This window comes from Coenobita brevimanus, chromosome 108 (assembly GCF_032717465.1).
Source record: "Coenobita brevimanus isolate Jiangsu-jjx chromosome 108, ASM3271746v2, whole genome shotgun sequence".
Taxonomy (NCBI): domain Eukaryota; kingdom Metazoa; phylum Arthropoda; class Malacostraca; order Decapoda; family Coenobitidae; genus Coenobita; species Coenobita brevimanus.
The window spans coordinates 9978723-10000364 of record NC_137061.1 but is presented as its reverse complement, the minus strand read 5'-3'; the positions used below and the strand labels follow the sequence as shown (position 1 = coordinate 10000364).

At 42.9% G+C, this 21642-nt stretch overlaps 1 protein-coding gene and 1 pseudogene across 1 annotated transcript in view; both read left to right on the top strand.

Moving 5' to 3' along the window:
* Positions 1 to 2659, top strand: part of LOC145416968 (uncharacterized) — a gene marked incomplete at its 3' end in the record, with an annotated part of 16146 nt that extends 13487 nt beyond the window's left edge. Inside the window, exon 4 of the mRNA XM_080285815.1 lies at positions 2518 to 2659. Coding sequence (XP_080141941.1) covers positions 2518 to 2659 — 142 coding nt within the window. The remainder of the gene's footprint in view (positions 1 to 2517) is intronic.
* Positions 2660 to 4274: 1615 nt separating this feature from the next.
* On the top strand, positions 4275 to 4393 carry LOC145417066 (5S ribosomal RNA; annotated as a pseudogene).
* The last annotated feature ends 17249 nt before the right edge of the window (positions 4394 to 21642 follow it).

Below are 21642 nucleotides of genomic sequence, written 5' to 3'. Positions count from 1 at the left end.
TATTCTGGTTTAAAGTCTCCACCCCACTCTAAGGATATTATTGAATGCTTGCAACCATAACCAACTCAAAATCCTATTACCATCCCCAAAAGCCACCTTGATATTGTTGATGTTACAATAAGATTAGGTAATGAAGGTCACATCACCCACAATCTGCTATCTTTATCTCTTCCCAACAGACTCCCTGCCTCACTTGAACATCCATACTCTCGTGTGTTGGTGGTGAGGCAGGTAGAAAAAAAAAAAAAAACTAGTGGGGGGGGGCTAAAAACAGGATGTACGCCGAAACAACTACGTGAATCGTGTCAATCCGGATTTAACAGCTATTAAATTAAGGTTAGGTAATCGAGGTCATATAATCCCCAATTACTTTATTCATTCCCTTACAGAGAGAGAGAGAGAGAGCGAGAGAGAGAGAGAGAGAGAATGCATGCCAAAATAACCTCTTAATGCACTGAACAGTAAAGACAGGAAAATGTCAACCTTTATTAGTTTATTTTTTATCTCGTTCCAAAAATCCTCCGTTCACTATACGCTACTAATCCTTCTGGGTGTACCGAGCGAGCGAGCGACCGAGCGAGAGAGAGAGAGAGAGAGAGAGAGAGAGAGAGAGAGAGAGAAAGGTGGATAACTTTAGCATTACCGTATATTCCAGCCTAACGCCAGACGAATATTAGTCAACTGAAGGTTAGTCAATTGAATCTGTGTCAATCCCTCCAGGCTGGTAACGTGTACTGATGATTTTTCCCAGCTGCTTCCAGACGATTTTACTCAGCTTAGGACACACCTCTAGTAGTAATACGGGATATCCAACCACCAATTATTCTTTTAACTTCTCTGACGCAAAATCAAGAATGGAGCTACGAAGAAGAGGAGAAAATTACCAGCACTGTGCCTAGGAGTGTTAATAATTCCTCCCGCGTCGTGTGGGTGTGTAGAGGCTGAGTGGCATTTAGATAACCCTGGGAGCTAATTGCAAGGCTTCATGGCATAATTCCATCAGTTGCTGTTGATGCAACTGAAAGGGGGGCGGCCTTCCCTCTCAAGATACCCTTCCACCTTCATTATATACCGGGTGTGGAGAGAGAGAGAGAGAGAGAGAGAGAGAGAGAGAGTGAGAGAGAGAGAGAGAATTGTGTGTGTGTGTGTGTGTGTGTGTGTGTGTGTGTGTGTGTGTGTGTGTGCAGTCTATCCTCCCCTTTTCGAAGTCATCACGTTACTGGGCTAAAACGAATAAGGCAATCTTGAATGAAACTGGCGGCAACAAAAATAGGATATGAAAAAAAAATATCCCTGAACGAACTAATATGCAAATGAGATCCCAAAGCAAATCAAGTTCTTTGTCGACATCCTTTCAGCTCGGGGTAGTTGAGTGACGATGAATTTTTCCCCTCGTGTCAAACAGATTATCATGGCAGCGGTAGGCTATTGTACTGATGGCATGACGACTGAAAACCTACACACGCTCTCCAATACAATTTCTGTCCTTTCTCATGATTTTCCCTCTCCGTGGAGTTGAGAGAGAGAGAGAGAGAGAGAGAGAGAGAGAGAGCACTATTTCCGATGCATCCTACAAGGCGCATTACCACAGCGAAGGATCTTAATTGCCAGTCCGTATTTTCCGACAAAGAAATAATCAGACCGTTTAGCATATCAATGCCTACGTATTAACCCCCTCAAAGCTGCGATTTCTTTCACCTGAATAAAACCGTCTGGTATGGGCCTGAATACGGTAATTCTTAAGTCGATATACCAAACCACGCTAATATGATACCACCAGTTAACATAACCTACTTTACCATCTCTAATCCAATGACTCATTTTAATTGTATTCTTACCACCTCTAGGAGATTTTATATTCAAAATGAGAGGGACCCGTTGTAACCCACGTTTAATGAACGCAATAGCTGTCTGGAGGGAGGAGTAAAACAGGCGATAAAGGTTACTTTATATATATATATATATATATATATATATATATATATATATATATATATATACGAAGATGTGTGTCGATAGCATAAGCTTAGTGTTCAGCCGGTGATGATGCATTATAGCATCCAGCAGAGTTCGAATCTCGGCCGGTCAGTCTCTAGGATAGTTGCTTATCCCCCTACCGGTAGTTGTTTCACCCATCATTACCTTTGCTGACCCGTATGTCCCTGATAATTCAGTATCAACTGCTTGGGGTCATATTTAGGGACAGATTGTGACTTGGCAAAAACTTAAGTCTTCCTAAACGATCCTCATGTAGTCGACAGACATTAATCTAGCCTAAGTCTTCTTATTGGTGCTTGGTTGTCTACTGATTACAACGCCCCAGCTGGAGCGACGGCACTGCATAAGTTCCATCAGCAGAAATTACTGGAAGTTTTTATATTAGCCTATGTAATGGCACCAGTGGACGTAGTATAGACGTTTTTCTTCACTGGGCTATGGTGGCCAAGCCTCGGGCCCCTACACCTGGAAGAGAGTAATACAGGATTGGCTGTTATATGCCATTTTACTTTTTTCCAGTGGTCGCCGCAAGAGGTCTGTGGATGCCGTGCGAGGTGAATACGATGTAAACGACCTTTTGGCTGACCTGACTTCATCCATTCGGGAGGGGGGCAGCAACCAAGAGGACGTGCCCTACGCCTCCTCTGCTGACCTGCCCCTGGGCCTGGGTTTGCTGGATGAGCGGGAGGACAGGCTGAGGGCCGCCCCTGGGGACATCCACACCAGGGACAGACAGGACGCGCCGGCCGTCATCTTTGGCCTCGATGGCGTACCTCACCGCAGGTTTATTTAGGTCAGTAGCCTATGTACTGTACAATACCTGTCTTGCTACATCTCCCTTCTCTCAGTCTCCTCCCTCTCCATCTCTTAGATTCTCTCTCCCACCTTTCCCTCCTCTACATCCCTGCCTCTTGGTATCTCCGCAAATTTCTGTTGGTCAGTAGGTATACTTACTGACGGAAATATAACCCCACTGTTTACTCGAAAAAATGTCAGACTCTTCCTATATATATACAGGGTGATTTACTATGCTGCTGTCCCACAATAATACAAATACGATACTTCTGTTGCCTATGAATCGATTTAAATGAAATTTGGTACTTATTTCCTTCACTTCATTACACCATATCCATTATTACACCAGGTTTTGAAATCGGTCTCATTCATCAATTAAACATAATTGAACTTGGTGTTCCAAACTGGAGAATTTAAGGTGCAACTTATCCTCTAGGACGCCGCATTCTCCCTCACAATGTTTTGGTGAATCACATAGGCAATGTACACCTTTCAGTCCTTTTCCCCAATGATGTCTCCACAGCCGGGGGGAAATGAGTTAAATCACTTAAAATTACGCGGTCAGTTATCAAAGACGGTACAATCACGGGATCAGTGCAACTAATCAACGGATGCTTGTTCAGCGTCTAGTGGGGAGGGCAACACTTCACTTCCTGCATCTGTTTCTTTAAATGTTGGGGAGTGTCTCAAATGCAGTACCGGTATAGGACTGCCATCTCTCCATCTTGAGCAGCAAGTTGTAACAATACATCGGTACTGTAATACGAAATCATTCACAAAGAAATACGGTACTAAGAAAAGGACGCACAGTCACACCATTCTCTCTCTCTCTCTCTCTCTCTCTCTCTCTCTCTCTCTTCCCTGAGCTACGTGAAACAAGCTATGGAAGGACTAAAATCTGGGGCAAGTTCATGAAAACAACTCGAGATGACAGTGCTTCCATCATTCTAATTATGCCTTTATTAAGAAAAGTGTAGAACAGTAATTCCCCTGATGGGGCCCATGGGGGAATTCAAAGGGCATGAGGTAATTTTCAGTATCTTAAGTCACTCGTGGTGCAATCTTATAACAATTTTCCGGAAGCAATACTTGTGCGAAACCTTTTTTTTTTTTTTTCCTCCTATCAACCATCTTACGTACAGTATACCTAGGGACAATGCAAAATGAGTTCCTCAGACGTAAAAGCAACTTATGTGTCATAAACACTTTCGTAAAGAAGTGCTTGACGGAGCTTGGGATAAGACTGGGGCGCTACCCCGGTACCAGCAAACTGAATGCATGGGTATTTCTTTCAGTCTTGTGTATCATCCCTCCGCACGAAAGTTTTTTTCAAGCATGTTAAGCATCTTACTAAAAAGCATAACTGGTTTCGTGTGGGTGGTAACCTCTTCTGTACTCTATTGGTGTCTCAACCACTGCTTCTCCACATGGTATCAAAAATGCAATTTCAACCGTACCACTATTTTTTAATTAATTATGAGCACAACAGCCATGCCACGTTGAGTACACCGCTTCCCGTCCAATCAGCGAAGTTAAGCAACGTTGGGTCTGGTTAGTACTTGGATAGGTGACCGCCTGGGAACACCAGATGCTGTTAGCATCCTTACGTGTCAAGTGGGGTTGGTGGAGGATTAGCGCCCCTCTCTGTAAAACAATTAACTCTAAGCCCTTGGCCACCCCATTTGGGATACATGGCGTCTGGCAATGGATGGATGGTATTCTTTTACGTAAATGCAGCGCATCTTTGCTCTTAGTCACTCGAGTTGTTAGAATCTCATACCTAACACACTCATTCACGTGATGCAGCTTTGTTTTCTTCTTCAAACAAAACTGTGGATGAAGCCACAGATATAACCGTCTTAACTCCGGCAGGGCCACAGATGTTACTGTATTAATCCAGGGCGGCACAGAACGAAGAAGTTTGGAACCACTGCCGTAAAACATGTCCACTAACAAACCTTCTTCTTTCCTTTCAGATACCCTAAGAATATCGGTTCATCCACAAGAGATCTGTCATCATCACATTAAGTTACTCCCAAGCCTCTTCTTCCGTTGTAACAAGTACAACACCCAAAAGCTCCGGGAACCAGGGGGCCGAATTCTCCAACAAGCTTGCAATTAATTCCCTGTCGTAGCGAGAATTTATTTTTACAAGAACTTGAGACATCAAGAATGTCTGTAATCTCCATTCCCTGTTCTTCCTGCCAAAACAACCTTCGATTATTTTCTTCTCATAAAGAATTTGTTTTCGAATGAGGAACAAGAGACGAGGGAAAACTCCGCCTTCTCCTTCCCTTGTCTGTCATGGGAAGCAACTCACAGTTACGACACGGAATCAATCGTAAATACTGTATGTTCAAGAATCCCACCCAGGGAACGAATTCTCATACTTACAAGTACTTCCCAGTCGTAAGAAGAATTATTTTATGCAGAATGAGCGAGAGAAAGTAAAATGCGACACCATCATCATCTTTCGCTTCATGGGACAACTGAGTTACGCTAGGGAACTGTGTTTATTTAGAGAATCCACGAGCGATTAGCTGACCCTCAGAATGTGTAAACTGTGTCGTGGTATTATTATTATTATTATTATTACTATTATTATTATTATTATTATTATTATTATTACTGCGTTTGTCATCCCCGTGGCTAAAGAACTGTCAGCGATTATACGCATGAAGGAATTATACTCACAAACTTTTAGGTACATTGTGGGCATAATTCATTCAAACTATCTCCAATGCTCTGATTTCCCTAGTCAAATTCCTTATGATTTACAAAACGGAGATATAGTTATTAATATCTCTATATAATAATTTATCAATCACACACTCAAGGGAAATGATACACATTAATTCTGTCACGCAAACATTAGACTCCTACATATCAAGCTCAAGTCATTTATGTTAAGCTTTTTTGCTGTTTTTGGATTTGCAAATTTTCGGTTTATTTATTCTGCATGCCAATCACACGACGAGAATCAAACTTATCCTAGTCAGAGTTGTGATAGTGGGGTTGGCGAGGTGTGCGTGTGTGTGTGTGTGTCGTGTGTCTGTATATAAGAGGAGGGCCTGAAACTCACTGACAAATCCCTCTGGAGAGAGTTGGGTGCTTCAGTTTAGTATCCCCTGGCCACGCTGATGTTTGAGTTTTCTTTGATGTACGACTGGACCATTTTCTTTGTACTCTTGATGAATGACTAATATTTTCTTTGTATCTCCGTATGTCTTCATTTTTTTACATGCTTTTAGGACAGATAAGATATTTATTGTGTATTTATTGATAATTTTTAGTTGAGCTACAGTGAGAGGTGGAACTATGTAGAGGTGGTAATAAATGAGAGTTAAGATGAAACGATAAGGAATATGGATCTTATGTTGGCCTAAAACACAGGTAAATGGGGTGAGGTGCAAGTAATGGAGTGTGGTGTACTCAAGCGGGTGTTCTTGTCGGAGGTGGCTTTCCCACCCCTCTTCTTTACCAGTTTATTTCTGCATCTGACGCGTTAATAAACCCTTGTATCTTGTTAATGCAGTCTCTGTCAATATCACAAAGGTACTGATGACATACAAGACAATAGTATGGTATACCTAGTATGCAAAATTTACCTCTAAAGCAAGAGATGTTTGAAAGCCTCCTTCACCGACAGGAAAATTATTTCGTGTGGTGGGGTGCGATGGAGTTGGTGAGGTGTGATGAGGTGTGTGGTGGTTAATGGCACCACAAATGTCTCCCATGAACTACGTGGACCTTACCAGAACAAATCAGCGTCTCCGTGAACTATTATGAACCTACAAGTATAATCGACAGTAACTTTGAATCGACAATGGACAGCTGCTTAGGAATCACGTTACCTTGGTACTATTGTCAAGTTCCATTACGTTCGTCTCAAGGATTGCTCAGATATATAATAATAATATAATGTAACATGAACGAAGCTCTAGCGGATTATAATAAAATGACGTGTTGATTGCAAGTATGTAATATCCAAATATAATTATGTCAAGACATTTACTGTAATGACGGCCCTATGTTACAAGAACCCTTCACTTTAACCTACTCAAGCCTCACTGCTTGTTTGGCAAATAATAATAATAATAATAATAATAACAATAATAATAATAATAATAATAATAACGTTATGAATCACTTGCCTCCTTGTAGTAAAATCAGTAGTTTCGCAGATGAATGAAAGTCTCAAACATTAATTCTACTTAGCAACCACTTTCGCGTCCAATTACCTGTTTTTCAATTAAAGAAACTCGGTGATGCCAAACAAACAGTGTTGAAGGCTGATGGCGAGGGGTGAGGGTAGGAGATGAAGGTAAACGATGACGGTGGGGGTGAGGAAGAGGGTGAAAGTGAAGGTTATATTAAATGGGTGAATTTGAGGGGTGGTGATAAGGGGTAAAGGTGATGAAAAGAGTGAAATGTGAGGGTAAGGGCAAGCGGCAGGTGAGACTGTCGCTGACCCCTGCCAAAAGAGGCTGGAAGAGGTCCACGAAATATTTAACTAATATATAACATGCTGTATATACCTGAGTTTGTGCTGGGCGTAACTCAAGTCTTTTGTCATATCTTATTGAATTCGTCTTATTATCCATTTTAATGTTTGAATCACTACTGTATATATCAGTATTTTTTACTCGTTATTAATTCATGAATTAATTATTGTAGTACCTGAGTTTGTACCGTGCGGAATTCTTTATCCCTCATTATTTATTTCTTCACAAGGTCATTAAAATCTTCCTTAATGACCCTCGTGTAGTCGACAGGCATAAAATACAGTATAAGCCTATTTCTTTACTGATATATAAAGACATACATGTTTATCTGTATCGGTTCAGAGTACATGCTTCCAATCATCAATTCAAAAACGATACAGATTGGTTTCAAACTATAAAATTCTTCACCATGGGCTACATTCATATAGTGTGCAATCAGCTGATCCATATTAACGTCATCTTATTTTTTTTTTTTTTTTTTTTTTTTTTTGGCCACGACTCACGAACTTCACGATCTGAAGCTTTAATGAAATGGCAATCACATCAGTTACACCGTTTGTTCTGTCTGAAGGTATGACTTATTAAAACTATTCTTATCATTCCTTTGGGTTTACTATAACTAGTTAAGTTTCCTGGACCACTTCAGTGCACGGGTCCAGTGACGGTCCACCTCCTGAGTGAAACACTAGGTAAGACGGGATACCTATAGTAACTAAAGGCGACGACTGTACATGATCTGTTCCATCCTGTGGTGTGCTGCAAGTTATTAATAAGTAAAATGTCAAAATTACAAAGCTCTGTTTTCTTTTTCCCTTCCAACGTTGCATGCAGTAAAAAAAAAAAAAAAAAAGCTTCCTTCCAACTTACACTGCATTAAATGGGTGTCCTAAAAGAATATACTGTACAATGTATGTACAGTATGTATATATACCGCTATATATATATATATATATATATATATATATATATATATATATATATATATATATATACAGGGTACCGATATATATACAGTATATATATATATATATATATATATATATATATATATATATATATATATAGGGTATATATATATATATATATATATATATATATATATACAGGGTACCGGTATATATATATCTATATATATATATATATATATATATATATATATATATATATATATATATATATATACAGGGTACCGGTATATATATATCTATATATATATATATATATATATATATATATATATATATATATATATATATGTATATATATATATATATATATATATATATATATATATATATATATATATATATATATATATATATATATATATGATTATCCCTCGTGCTCACACCTTCTTTATTGCCTTTTTTCCAGCTAACGCCAGACGATATAATCAGGTCGAATATATTTCAGTACGGTACATCATGACTAACAACACACACACACACTGGGAATCATGACTTTTTTCACCCAAAGACGGCAGGAATTTTCGCAGAGGAGTATACGCTTGCTTGTAAAAACTGCACCTACTCTAACAAGAAAAAAAAAAAAAAAAAAACATCCGATATGAAAAGTTTTCTAAAATTAATATGAAAAAGTAAAAAAAAACACTGCAATACCGATATGAAATATAATAAACCTTTGTAACTTGGTACCTCATATCTGCAGAATTCACGTACATGACAGGTAAAAAAAAAAAAAAAAAAAAAAAAGCTAACTTACAAGTCGCTGCCACGAAATTATCACAACAGATTGACTGACTGTTGCAAAATGCTTGCATCTTTTGACTAAGCTAAGAAATAAAAAAATAAAAAAATCTGACATACTGGCTTCAACTTCGACGTTAATTGAACATAAGCTGGTGTAAGAGTAACTATCTATCTATCTACCTACCGCCAGACGCCACAATCCCATAAAGGGTGGCCATTTGACTTCATTTGTTTTACGGGAAGAGGCACTAACCCTCCACCAACCCACTTGTTGACACGTAGGGAGCATGTATGGTTTGGTTATATGGTTACCACCCAGCGTTGTAAATGGTTTCTTGGCTTACAGGAAATCATTTAGCTTGTCACTCAATGTAAAGCCACCTGTAAAGGAATGAAAAGTAATAAGAAGTGTCAGGAAAGATGGGAGAAATAGGAAGAGAGGAGGGCAGACACAGAAAAAGAATGATAAAGGCTAAGCAAGAAGTAGGCAGCACTACATCAAGTGAGTGGATGACGGTCGCCACCATTTACCACTAAGAGTAACTGATTGCTGAAAATATCTGCATCAGCTGTACCGCATCCTGATGAACTTGTGCAACAGCGCGTGCTCTAAGGCCAAAGATTATTTCAAAAAAGTCTCACGTACGGCAATAGTCTGATGTAACATTATAACTTCGCATCTACCACTACTAATACAGAAGGAACTCATGGAATCACTTCTGATACAAGGAGCTAAATATTCACAGCAGAATCCTGGCGAGCCGAGAGATGTTTCCTCTCACTCCAAAGATGATGCACGTCTCACAAGTGTTCCTTAGCCTCCTATACGCCACGGAAGCTCCCTGGCACCTCTTTCGTACCAATTAACAAATTATGCTCTAGTACGTTCACTGTTATTTTTACAGATACGGCCGGAGAAATAGCATACGGATCATTAACGCGCCTTATTAAAGCCAAAGTAAACGGTAAGAGATGAGGTGATGCAGAGCTTCGTAATCCGACGAGAATGCGGAACTTGGGAGTGAATCGACACAAAGCGAACGAACAGGAACAAGGCGCAGACAAACAATGATTAATATTTTCTAACTTACATATCTCTTCCAGTCGTTGTCTTCTGATGGTATGCCAGCTAACGAAGCCTTCACATCTGTCTTTGTTTCCAAGGAAATCTTCACTCCGCTGTTTCTATCTTTGGAGATGATGGTGAGCACACGAACCAGTCTTACGATCGGCTTTAACACGACACTTTGCAACAGCTTTTCTTAGTTTCACTTCCGGTGCAAGTAAATAATTATTGAGCTCGTGTTTATCACTATTAGGACTGAATTTAGTTAAGTTCCAGTTTAATTAGCCAAGGATTAGCGTCCACACATGACACTTAGAACGCATAACCACCCCCCTAACCGTCATAGTCAACACTGATTGGTTGAGATGACGCGACGTCTCATGGAAGGGATGCACCTGTCTTACTTTTAGGACTGTTCTACGTCTGTTCATATTAAAACAATATAACACGCAAGATTTCACGTGTGATCTGATGAATCGCTAAGGAAGAGATGCTGAGAAGATTTCTGTAGAATACGGCTTGTTACTGAGCCTATTGCATTCCTTGACCTAAATCATTGTTATAAAATAATGCGCCATATTGTGAGATGATGCTTGCAGATAGTTTCTACATACCAATAGTATCTTTTAAATTAATGTTTTACATTAATAAGCACTTTCAGACACGAGACTAGTAGCATGTGCATCTACAGCCTATTTATACGCTCACCTATTGACCAACGTAGCATCCATAGCAAAACCACTTCAAAAACAAGTAAATAAAATAATGTCTCGTAATCTGGCAAATACAGTACACTGGCCGCCATCCTGAATGTAAACAATGACACTGCATTTGTTTAATGCCTTTTAATTGTATTTAAACGGTATTAAAGCTCATTCATTGTTCTTTAACCCTCATTCACACATGTCCATTTACTTACTACGCCTTTGCAGCTGCCAGACATTGCGATAAATGCCCGTTTCATATTATTTGCTGAACGAGATGTAGGACTTTATTCATAGGTGACAAGACGCGTCGAAGCAGCTCTTTCTTAGTGATTTATACTGCCTGTTGTTAAGCTTCAGCAATATATTGGAAGTTAATTATACAGTTCTTAATCTCGACACAGTGTACATCAATAACATAAACCAGCACCTAGGAGTGTAATGTGCAAAATAAACTTCCAAGTACTAAATGCTACGAAATTTGCGTCTCCATTTAACTATATTATGTACTCTTGAAGCCCCAGGAACGTTTCTAGCACATCTTCCTTATGGATAAATTTGTATACAGTACTACCTTTTGCCGTTGTACTGTATGTTATCTATAGTTGTCTAGTGGTTAGAAATCCCCAGTCGGAGTGACGATCTTGCGTAGCTTCGATTCCCAGTGTGACTAGACGTATTTCGAATATCTAACGCCACCAAGGAAAATATATTGGTTACATACCCTTTAATGTACTGAAGTACGGTAGCGTTGTCTCAGCCACCTACATCCGAAGGAATTATGGGACTGGCGGTAAATTAGTCCATTGGCTGTTAGCATATAAATAGCCATGGTGTAGATGTAAAAAAAATATATATATATTGGGCTATCAGTATTAGTATCTATCAGTCCATATTAGTCAGTGCAGTACCAGACCTTCTCCGTGCGAGTGCTAGAATTACCTCTCCAAACAGCAGCAGCAGCAGCAGTAGGAGTAGTAGTAGTAGTGGTAGTAACAATGGTCGTAGTTGCTGCAACTCCAGGTTTGTTGGAATATTATGAACCTGCTGGACTGCAGGCTATAGCTGCTCTCCTCCTCAGTCCACCGTCATCCTTTCGGAGGACAGGGAGGGGACTGAGGGACGTTTGTATAAACGGGCATCTCCACCGCCCGGTTATATATGTGCCACCATCTACGAAGTTTGCTGTTGTTGTTGATCAACCCATGACTGAGCAGACCCATCAACCGCAGGCAAGCCCTTGCAGGACCTTTCCGTGCAGTGAACCGATACTGCCATGTGGTTGGCAGCGCCTCGCTACGGAGAGCGGGGGAAGTGTGGAGCAAAAGGTTCCTGGATGGACGCAGTGTTTGTATCCTTCCATACAGTTGGCAGAGACAAAATAACAGGCTCCACATCACCCCACTGTCTGGTTATATGGTTACCACCCAGCACTGTAACTGGTTTGCTGGGTTACAGGAAATCATGAGACTTGTCACTCGGTGTAGAGACACCTGAAGTGGAAAGAAGAGTAATAACAGAGACAGGAAGGAAAGGAACAAGCAGGAAGAGAGGACGGCAGACACAGAGATAGAATGATAAATGTGAAGGAGAGATAGACAGCACTACATCACATAAGTGGATGATGGTCGGCACCACCTACCAACACAATTTACAGTACCAGTTGCAGGTGTGTGTGTGTGTGTGTGTGTGTGTGTGTGTGTGTGTGTGTGTGTGTGTGTGTGTGTGTGTGTACCTTTACTGTACTTTTAACAAAATACGGTACCGGCCTCTCACTCCCTTCGAGGTGTAGGGGCCCGAGGCTTGGCTACCGTAGTCCAGAATATTTAAGGGTAGGAAACCAACCTAGGTCCCTGGCAGCGTTTTACACGATATAAAAAAAAAACTCTTGAGTCTGGACAACCGTAGTGCGTATGTCAGACCTCGTTCCGACTTGAGAACTCCACCCGTACATAACAAAAGCTGCGTGTGAATTACCTCCCTTACCTGATTTAAATTTCCAGGTGTAAATCTTCCTTCTCCATATAGTTTTATTCGGATTTTTGGACTGGGAATAGCCTATTAACCTCTTCACTACTACAGGTCCTTCCAAAGTTGAAGAAAACCGTCTGAAGGATGCAAGACTAAACCAAACTAATAACTAATTAAATGAAGAAGTTAAAACAAGGATTGCTCAGTCCAGTCGGAATTTCTGTTCAGATATTCAGTGCCTCAAACAGTTCACTGACCTGTCTTCCAAAACTACAAAGTAGCCAAGGTAAGTTCCTATGCAGACAGAACACGGCACTGTGGTGCATGTACTGTAGGTTTATTATATATCAAACGAGTGCGAAAGACAGTAGTTATTTCGTATGAAAAGGGGGAGGGGGACATAAAGCAAATGGTGGAAGGAGCTTTGGGGTCTTGGTCTGGGAGGTACTGTACATGAGGCTTCGCAGCACCTGTTCCTTGGCGACTTATTTAGCATAATACCCCAAACTTCTTTCTGCATGTTATTTGTACTTGTACAATATGGACATAATTTGCATATCATAAAATATAAGATTAAGGCACAATAAGCAAAATAAATCGCTTAGGAAGAGGTGTTGTTAAGCCTCTTACAACGAGAACACAACACGGAGGGGGTGGGCTTGAGTTGCAGCTACCATATTTACAAAAGTCATTAAAATTGCTCTCATATGGATTCACAGCCTCACTATGTACAGAATTATCTAAAAAAAAAACTGAAAGAACATTACTGGAACATGGTGAAGACTTAAAAATTGCCAAAGGGAAATAAATATCTCTGGACCTAGCTACAAAATCGCTAAGCTGGAAACTCATGTCTTGGCGAGGAGCAGAGGGAGGGGGAAAATGAAATCTTGTCAGTCTGCTTCTTGACACTGTACTAGGTGAGGGTGCTGCTGTCCATTTGAGGTTGATTACACCTTATTTCACGGTAAAAGAGGTGAGTATAAACTGGTGTAATATCCATATATACTCTTCTTTAAAGATGTGTAGAACGGTGTACTGTATAGGATAAAATCTCCTTCATGTGTGTAAATTCCATCCGGAAGATTTTATTCGTTTTGGGATTAATTTCTCGAACCGAAGGTTAGCTACAGCATTTATTACCTTTTCACTGCTAGAGCCTTCCTAGACTGAATAAAATGTTCAGTAGTGAACTGATTAAAGCGAGTCATCGAACTGAATGGTTAATGGTTTGTCTAGTTGTAGTTTCTTGGGTAATATTCTCATTACAGCTCATATTCCACGTAGCGATAGATCTATTTGAGTTCCGCCTCTTTGTATTAGTTCGACTTTTACCTTCATTTTCGTCGGAAATGGCCAGATGAGATCCTCTCCCACTCCAAAATGAGTGAATTTATTCACTTTAGGTACTAGCCTACCTTGGCCCCACTTAGCCTAGACTCCGAGCACTTCATTCTTTACCCAGACAAACTCCATCCTTAGCTTAGGTATCGGCCTCATACTCCTGAATAACAAGAATAGGAATGGGAAAGCACTTGTTGCACACTGAAGCCATGGCGAAACGAGTTGTCTGGCAGCAGCTCAGCCGGTGATTGACCACTCATTTTTTTTTTAATTTTTTTTATTAACAGAGGCGAAGATCCACATGACAGGTTGATGATGATTGGCTGAATGCAACACGTCCGAATAACATCGTTATTTCAAATAATTACAGGTAATGTGAATCGAAACATAGTTATCTGATATAGAACGATGTTATTCGGACATGAAGCATTCAGCCAAGGATCACCAACCTGTCAAGTGCATCTTCGCCTCGATAAAAAAAATTAAAAAATAAATAAATAAATAAATAATAATAATAAAAATACAGTACACCACGAAACTGGTAATATCAGCTAGCAGGGTACATGAAGAAATATCTCCCTTCAAATCAATTTCCGATGTAAAATGTCATAAAAGAAAATGTGGTTGCATAATGAGATTTAAATATAACACACTCCCGAAACAACAGGGTCGATGATGAGCTGAAACGAGAATCCACCCACTTAGTGTAGTGATACACTGTTTTTAGGGTAGCTCTACACTGAGTGGCAAGCCAAATGATTTCCTGTAAACTTAGAAAGCTCTAACTTAGTGCTGGATGGTAACCTTATAACTAACCAACACGTGTTCCCTACGTGACAACAAGTGGGTTGGCGAAAGGTTAGTGCTCCTCCCCGGAAAACAACTAACTAAAAATATGAACAAGAAGCCTCGGACCAGGACTGACCAAAAGGTGAAGACTAAGGACCAAACTAAGGACTTGGTACGGAGTGCTACATGGAATGTAAGGGGTGCAAAGGATGAGGTGAAAGAAAGAGGGATAGTCCACGTGCTTGAGGGTGCAAAAGTGGATGTATGTGGGTTTACTGAAACCAAATGGAGAGGTGAGAGTGTGAGAAAATGGGAGTATGGATGGGGATTATGCGCGGGAGTAGGTGAGAATGAAAGGGCAAAATAAGAGTGTATTGTCGTAACAGATGGAAGAAGAATATAAGAGTATGGATCAGTTGGCTCAAGAACTGTGAGGGTAAGACTGAAAGTTGGACTACAAATGTGAGCGATTGTGTATGTGTATGCGCCAATGCAAGATCGTGCAAGCAGAATGAGATAAGAGTTCTGGGCAAATGTGGAAGTGTGCTTGGAAAAGTTTGAAAGGAATGAGTGTTTCTGACTGGCGATATGAATGGTAAAGTAGGGAATGTGAAGGTGGATGGAGCAGTTGGAGAGTGGGGTGTGCCTGCAGAGATGGATGAGAATGGCAGTGCTTTAGTGGACATATGTGCCGGGAGGGGGTTGGTGATGGCTAATACCCTCTTCAGGCACAAAATGATCCACAGGTATACGTGGCGAGTGATGGGAAGAGTGGGTGGTGAACTGAATGAAAGGAAGGCAAGATTGATTATGTTTGTGTGGATGAAAGGATGCGAAGATGTGCAATGGATGCAAGAGTATATAGAGGTTGGGGGAGTGGACTTCGGACCACCACTTGGTGGTGGTCACAATTAAAGTCCAAAAAAAAAAAAAAAAAATGGAGAAACAGAAAAAGGGAAGGACAGGAGGAAGTAGTATATACAAGGAGGGTGGAAAAGTTACAAGAGGGTGGAAAAAAGGTAGAATATAAGAGGGAAGTGAAGGAGTGATTAGGTAATTATAGACTGGAGCAGATGGGGGACGTGGAAGGTGTGTGCAAGATATTCACAGAAGAAATATGTGCAGCATGTGAGGTGGTGTTGGGGTGAAGAGAAGACGAAAGGGAGTGCAGGTAACACCATGGTGAACTGAAGAGGTGAGAGAGGCTGTGGCACAAAAGAAGAAAGCATATAGTGAGTGGATGAGAAACAGAGGTGTGAAAAAAGTTGAGAGACTGAAGAGAGAATTATATGTAAAGAGGAAGAGAGAGGTGAAAAGATTAGTATGAGAGAGTAAGAAGAGAGTGGATCAGGAATTTGGAAGGAACTTGAGTGTAAAGTGGAGGGAATGTAAGAAAATGTTCTGGAAAGAGGTAAAGAAAGTTAGACAGGGTGCCAAGGAAGTAAGGTGAGGAGTGAAAGATAAAAATGGTAGATTACTAGTGGTGAAGAGTGAAAAAGTGAGCAGATGGAGAGAACACTTCAAGGAATTGTTGAACATACAGAATGAAAGGGAATGGCTGGGAAAAGGAGGGATGTGAGAAGAGAGGAAGAAATCAGTAGGATGGAAGTTGTGGAAACAATGAAGAAAGTTAAAATGGGAAAAGCCCCAGGAATTGATGGAGTGTGTGGTGAAATGCTGAAGCACGGGAGAGAGATAGTAGTAGAATAGATGTGGAAAATGTGCAGATATGCTTGGGAGGAAGGTAGAGTCCCGGAGGATTGGATGTCAGGTATAATTATTCCCTTGTACAAAAGAACGGGGGAAAAAGAAGTGTGTGGTAATCACAGGGGCATTTGTCGTCTAGTGTAATAAGAAAAGTATATGGTAAGATACTATTTGACAGAGTTAGGGAAATAACAGAGGAATCAGTTGGAGAAAAAGAGGGAGGTTTTAGGAAGGGAAGAGGTTGTGTAGATCAGATATTCATTCTTAGATCTTTAGTGGAAATGTTTCTGGAGAAGGGAAAGAAGTTGTATGCGGCCTTCATGGATTTGGAGAAAGCATATGACAGGGTGGACAGACAAGGATTGTGGAAAGTATTAAGAATATAAGGAGTAGATGGGAAGTTGCTGAAGGCCGTGAAGAGTATATATGAGGGTGCTAAGGCTGCAGTGCGTGTGCATAGTGAACTGAGTGAATTTTTCTATTTGACAGTTGGATTGAAACGAGAATGTTATGCCTCCATGGTTGTTTAATCTGTATATGGATGGGGTTATAAGAGATACAAGGTAGGGCAGTGGATGTTGGAGCAGCCCTAGTGAGAGAGGGCAGTGTTTGGAAACTCCCTGTACTATTGTTTACAAATGATACTGTGTTGTTAAGTGAAGACGAAGAGCTGCAAGGTTTGGTGGATGAGTTTGGGAGTGTGTGTATAAGAAACTGAATAATCCAAAGGTGAATGTAGGGAAACGTAAAGTTATCGTCCTCGAGAAAAGTGAAGTCAGTGAACGTACAATGAGGCTGGATGAGGAGGAAATGGAAAATGTGAGTGCGTTTAAGTAGTTGGGTAGTGTGATGAGAAAGGATGGGAGTTTAGAGGGTGAAGTGCTTGAAAGGGTGCAACAAGGAAGAAAGGTTGCTGGTTCCTTGAAAGCAGTGATAAAAAACAGGGATGTGAGCATGGAAGTGAAAAAGCTACTACATGACAGTACTGTGATACCAACTCTAACGTATGGAAGTGAAGTTTGGACCTTGTTGGAGGGACAGAAGTCAAGAGTGAGAGCAGTGGAAATGAGTTATTTGAGAGGAGCCTGTGGAATCACATGGAGAGACAGACTGACTAATGAGGATGTAAAGAAGCGTTGTGGTGTGGATGTGGATGTGATAGGAAACGTTAGGAGAAACACACTGAGGTGGTTTGGCCATGTGGAGAGGGTGGAGAGCGATAGACTGACGAGGAAAGTGTATGTGAGCAAGGTGCAGGGGGGGGGGGAGAGGGGGAGGCCAAGGATGAGGTGGAGGGATGGAGTGGAGAGGTATATGAGAGAGGGGATTGTGAACTGGGAGCAGGGCAATGAAATGGTGGGGGACAGGGCGACATGGAGGTGATTTGTTTGTGGCCACCACTTACGGGATTGAGGCGTCTGGCAATATATAGCTAGATAGAACTTTTGACACCACTTGACCGATGGCTTTATCCCCATATGATTTTCATATTTGTATTTACTTGAACTGGAGGTGTTTATAATATGCAGTCTTTGATTCTAAAATACTGGGCTCTTACAAAATCTGATAAGGTAGCAAAAATAATATACAAAAAGTCCATCGTACTTTACCCTCCACGAGAGTTTTACCTCACCGTACTTTACCTTCACTACGAGGTTTAGTTTAATCTTTCTATATCCAGAGAGTTTTGTAAGTTTCAGAGTCGATGTGTTTGGTATAGATTTAATTTTAAAAAGTTTTTGATAGCGTGTTAACAGCAGAAGATAATCGTAGCGGAAATGTTAATCCATCAACTTCTCTTATGGTTTCACTTCAGAATTATGTTGCCTGTGGTGACCCCAGAGTCCGATGGATCATCGGTACCAGAAGGTGCTATGCCGGGATCAGCATCAGGTAGAATAGCTATACAGTTTACAAGGTTTGCGTAGAATTTCTTGCTTAAGCTTTCACCTTCAACCATCAAACACTTAACTTGAGGAGCATGCAACAACCAGGTATCGTATTCATCCATTCTTGTGCTTGTTTATGAAAATCTGTACTCCAGTCCTCACTCTTGCCGTTATCTATTCATAGCTGACACCAAACTACATAACTATGAAGTCAAAGTAGCCTACTTATTTAATAATTTTCATTTGCATTCTGTATAAGATTATTAATAGTTTTCCAATTTTCCAGTTGCCATTTTCACTCGTACAGCAGTCAAACATTTAAACTAAACAAAAGAATATTAAAACAAGGTAGAGCTTCACTGAAAGGGGAATGAAGTGCTTTGATCTGGGATGCGGGGCGCAATTATCTGCACACAAGAGAAGTAGTGTGATCTGTAGCCAATTAGCTAATTGTATTGGTGACTCTACGTTTGCTTTAGACCTGGTTAAAAAACAAAACAAAAAAAAAACATCAGCTTTCTGAATGGGGTATGAAAAAACAATCTGTAAAAAAAAAGCTGTAATGAAGTTATTCTGTCTAGAGTAATTATGTACAAATCTACTTATTTGTAAATACTTTTCCCAGGTGGTGGACTAGAATTAGCAACTGAACTGCCGGAAACACAGTCTGAATCTAAGCCAGCTGAAGTGTCGCCAATCCAACCAGCACCCGAGCCAGCACAGGCGACATCAATCCAACCAGCACCCGAGCCAGCACAGGCGACATCAACCCAACCAGCACCCGAGCCAGCACAGGCGACATCAATCCAACCAGCACTCGAGCCAGCACAGGCGACATCAACCCAACCAGCACTCGAGCCAGCACAGGCGACATCAATCCAACCAGCACTCGAGCCAGCACAGGCGACATCAATCCAACCAGCACTCGAGCCAGCACAGGCGACATCAATCCAACCAGCACCCGAGCCAGCACAGGCGACATCAATCCAACCAGCACAGGAGACATCAACCCAACCAGCACCCGAGCCAGCACAGGAGACATCAACCGAACCAGCACAGGAGACATCAACCCAACCAGCATCCGAGCCAGCACTGACGACATCAATCCAACCAACACCCGAGCCAGCACAGGTGACATCAATCCAGCCGGCACCTGAGCCAGTGCAGGTAACATCAATCCAACTGGCACCTCAGTCACCACAGGTGACATCAATCCAACTAGCACCTGAGCCAACACAGGTGACGTCAATCCAACCAGCACCCGAGTCACCACAAATGACATCAATCCAACCAGCACCCGAGTCACCACAGGTGACATCAATTCAGCCGGCACCTGAATCACCACAAATGACATCAATCCAACCAGCACTCGAGTCACCACGGGTGACATCAATCCAACCAGCGCCCAAGGCACCACAGGTGGCATCAATCCAACCAGCACCTGAGTCACCGCAAGTGACATCAATCCAACCAACACCCGAGCCATCACAGGTGACATCAATCCAACCAACACCCGAGCCATCACAGGTGACATCAATCCAACCAACACCCGAGCCACCACAGGTGACATCAATCCAACCAACACCCGAGCCACCACAGGTGACATCAATCCAACCAGCACCCGAGCCACGACAGGTGACATCAATCCAACCAGCACCTGAGCCACCGCAAGTGACATCAATTCAACCAGCACCCGAGCCACCAAAGATGACATCAATCCAGCCGGCACCTGAGCCACCACAAGTAACATCAATCCAACTGGCACCCGAGCCACCACAGGAGACATCAGCCCAACCAGCACCCCAGCCACTGCAGGTGACATCAATCCAACCGACACCCCAGCCACTGCAGGTGACTTCAGTCCAACCGGCACAAGTGACATCAGTCCAACCGACACCCCAGCCACTGCAGGTGACTTCAGTCCAACCGGCACAAGTGACATCAGTCCAACCGACACCCCAGCCACTGCAGGTGACTTCAATCCAACCGGCACCCCAGCCAGCACAGGTGACGTCAGTCCAACCGGCACCCCAACCACTGCAGGCGACATCAATCCAACCAGCACAAGAGACATCAGTCCAACCGGCACCCCAGCAAACAGAAGAAACTGGAACCGAATCTGAATCGAAACCCTCTGGACTGCCTGGACTTCTCAAACTTGATTCTAAGGGAACTGGCAAGAAGAAACTCAAATTACTAAAACTGCCAAGCACTGGGAAATCTGGATCTAAGCAAAGCAAGGAGGGATCTAAAGCAAAAGGTGGAGGTCTACTGGGACTCGGTAAACTGGGATCCAAGTTTAAATCGGGATCAAAGTCAGGCAGTGGAGTGACGGCAACAGATGGGACAGGGTCTGAGCAAACGCATACAGAGGGAACTGGGCAAGGACCTACACAAGGTGGACTTCTAGGATCTGTCAAGGGTGTATTTGACGGTGTGATGGACAAGCTGAAATTACCAGGAATGCAGGGAGCAGGAACACAAGCACAGGGATCTGCACCAGGAGCAGGCATGCAGGGAGCGGGCATGCCGGGGGCTATGCCGGGAGCGGGCATGCCGGGGGCTATGCCGGGAGCGGGCATGCCGGGGGCTATGCCGTGGACTATGCCGGGGGCGGGCATGCCGGGGGCGGGCATGCCGGGGGCGGGCATGCCGGGGACTATGCCGGGGGCGGGCATGCCGGGGACTATGCCGGGGGCGGGCATGCCGGGGACTATGCCGGGAGCGGGCATGCCGGGGACTATGCCGGGAGCGGGCATGCCGGGGGCTATGCCGGGAGCGGGCATGCCGGGGGCTATGCCCGGAGCGGGCATGCCGGGGGCTATGCCGGGAGCGGGCATGCCGGGGGCGGGCATGCCGGGGGCAGGCATGCCGGGAGCGGGCATGCCGGGGGCAGGCATGCCGGGAACGGGCATGCCGGGAACGGGCATGCCGGGGGCAGGCATGCCGGGAACGGGCATGCCGGGGGCAGGCATGCCGGGAACGGGCATGCCGGGGGCAGGCATGCCGGGGGCAGGCATGCCGGGAACGGGCATGCCGGGGGCAGGCATGCCGGGAACGGGCATGCCGGGGGCAGGCATGCCGGGAACGGGCATGCCGGGGGCAGGCATGCCGGGAACGGGCATGCCGGGGGCAGGCATGCCGGGAACGGGCATGCCGGGGGCG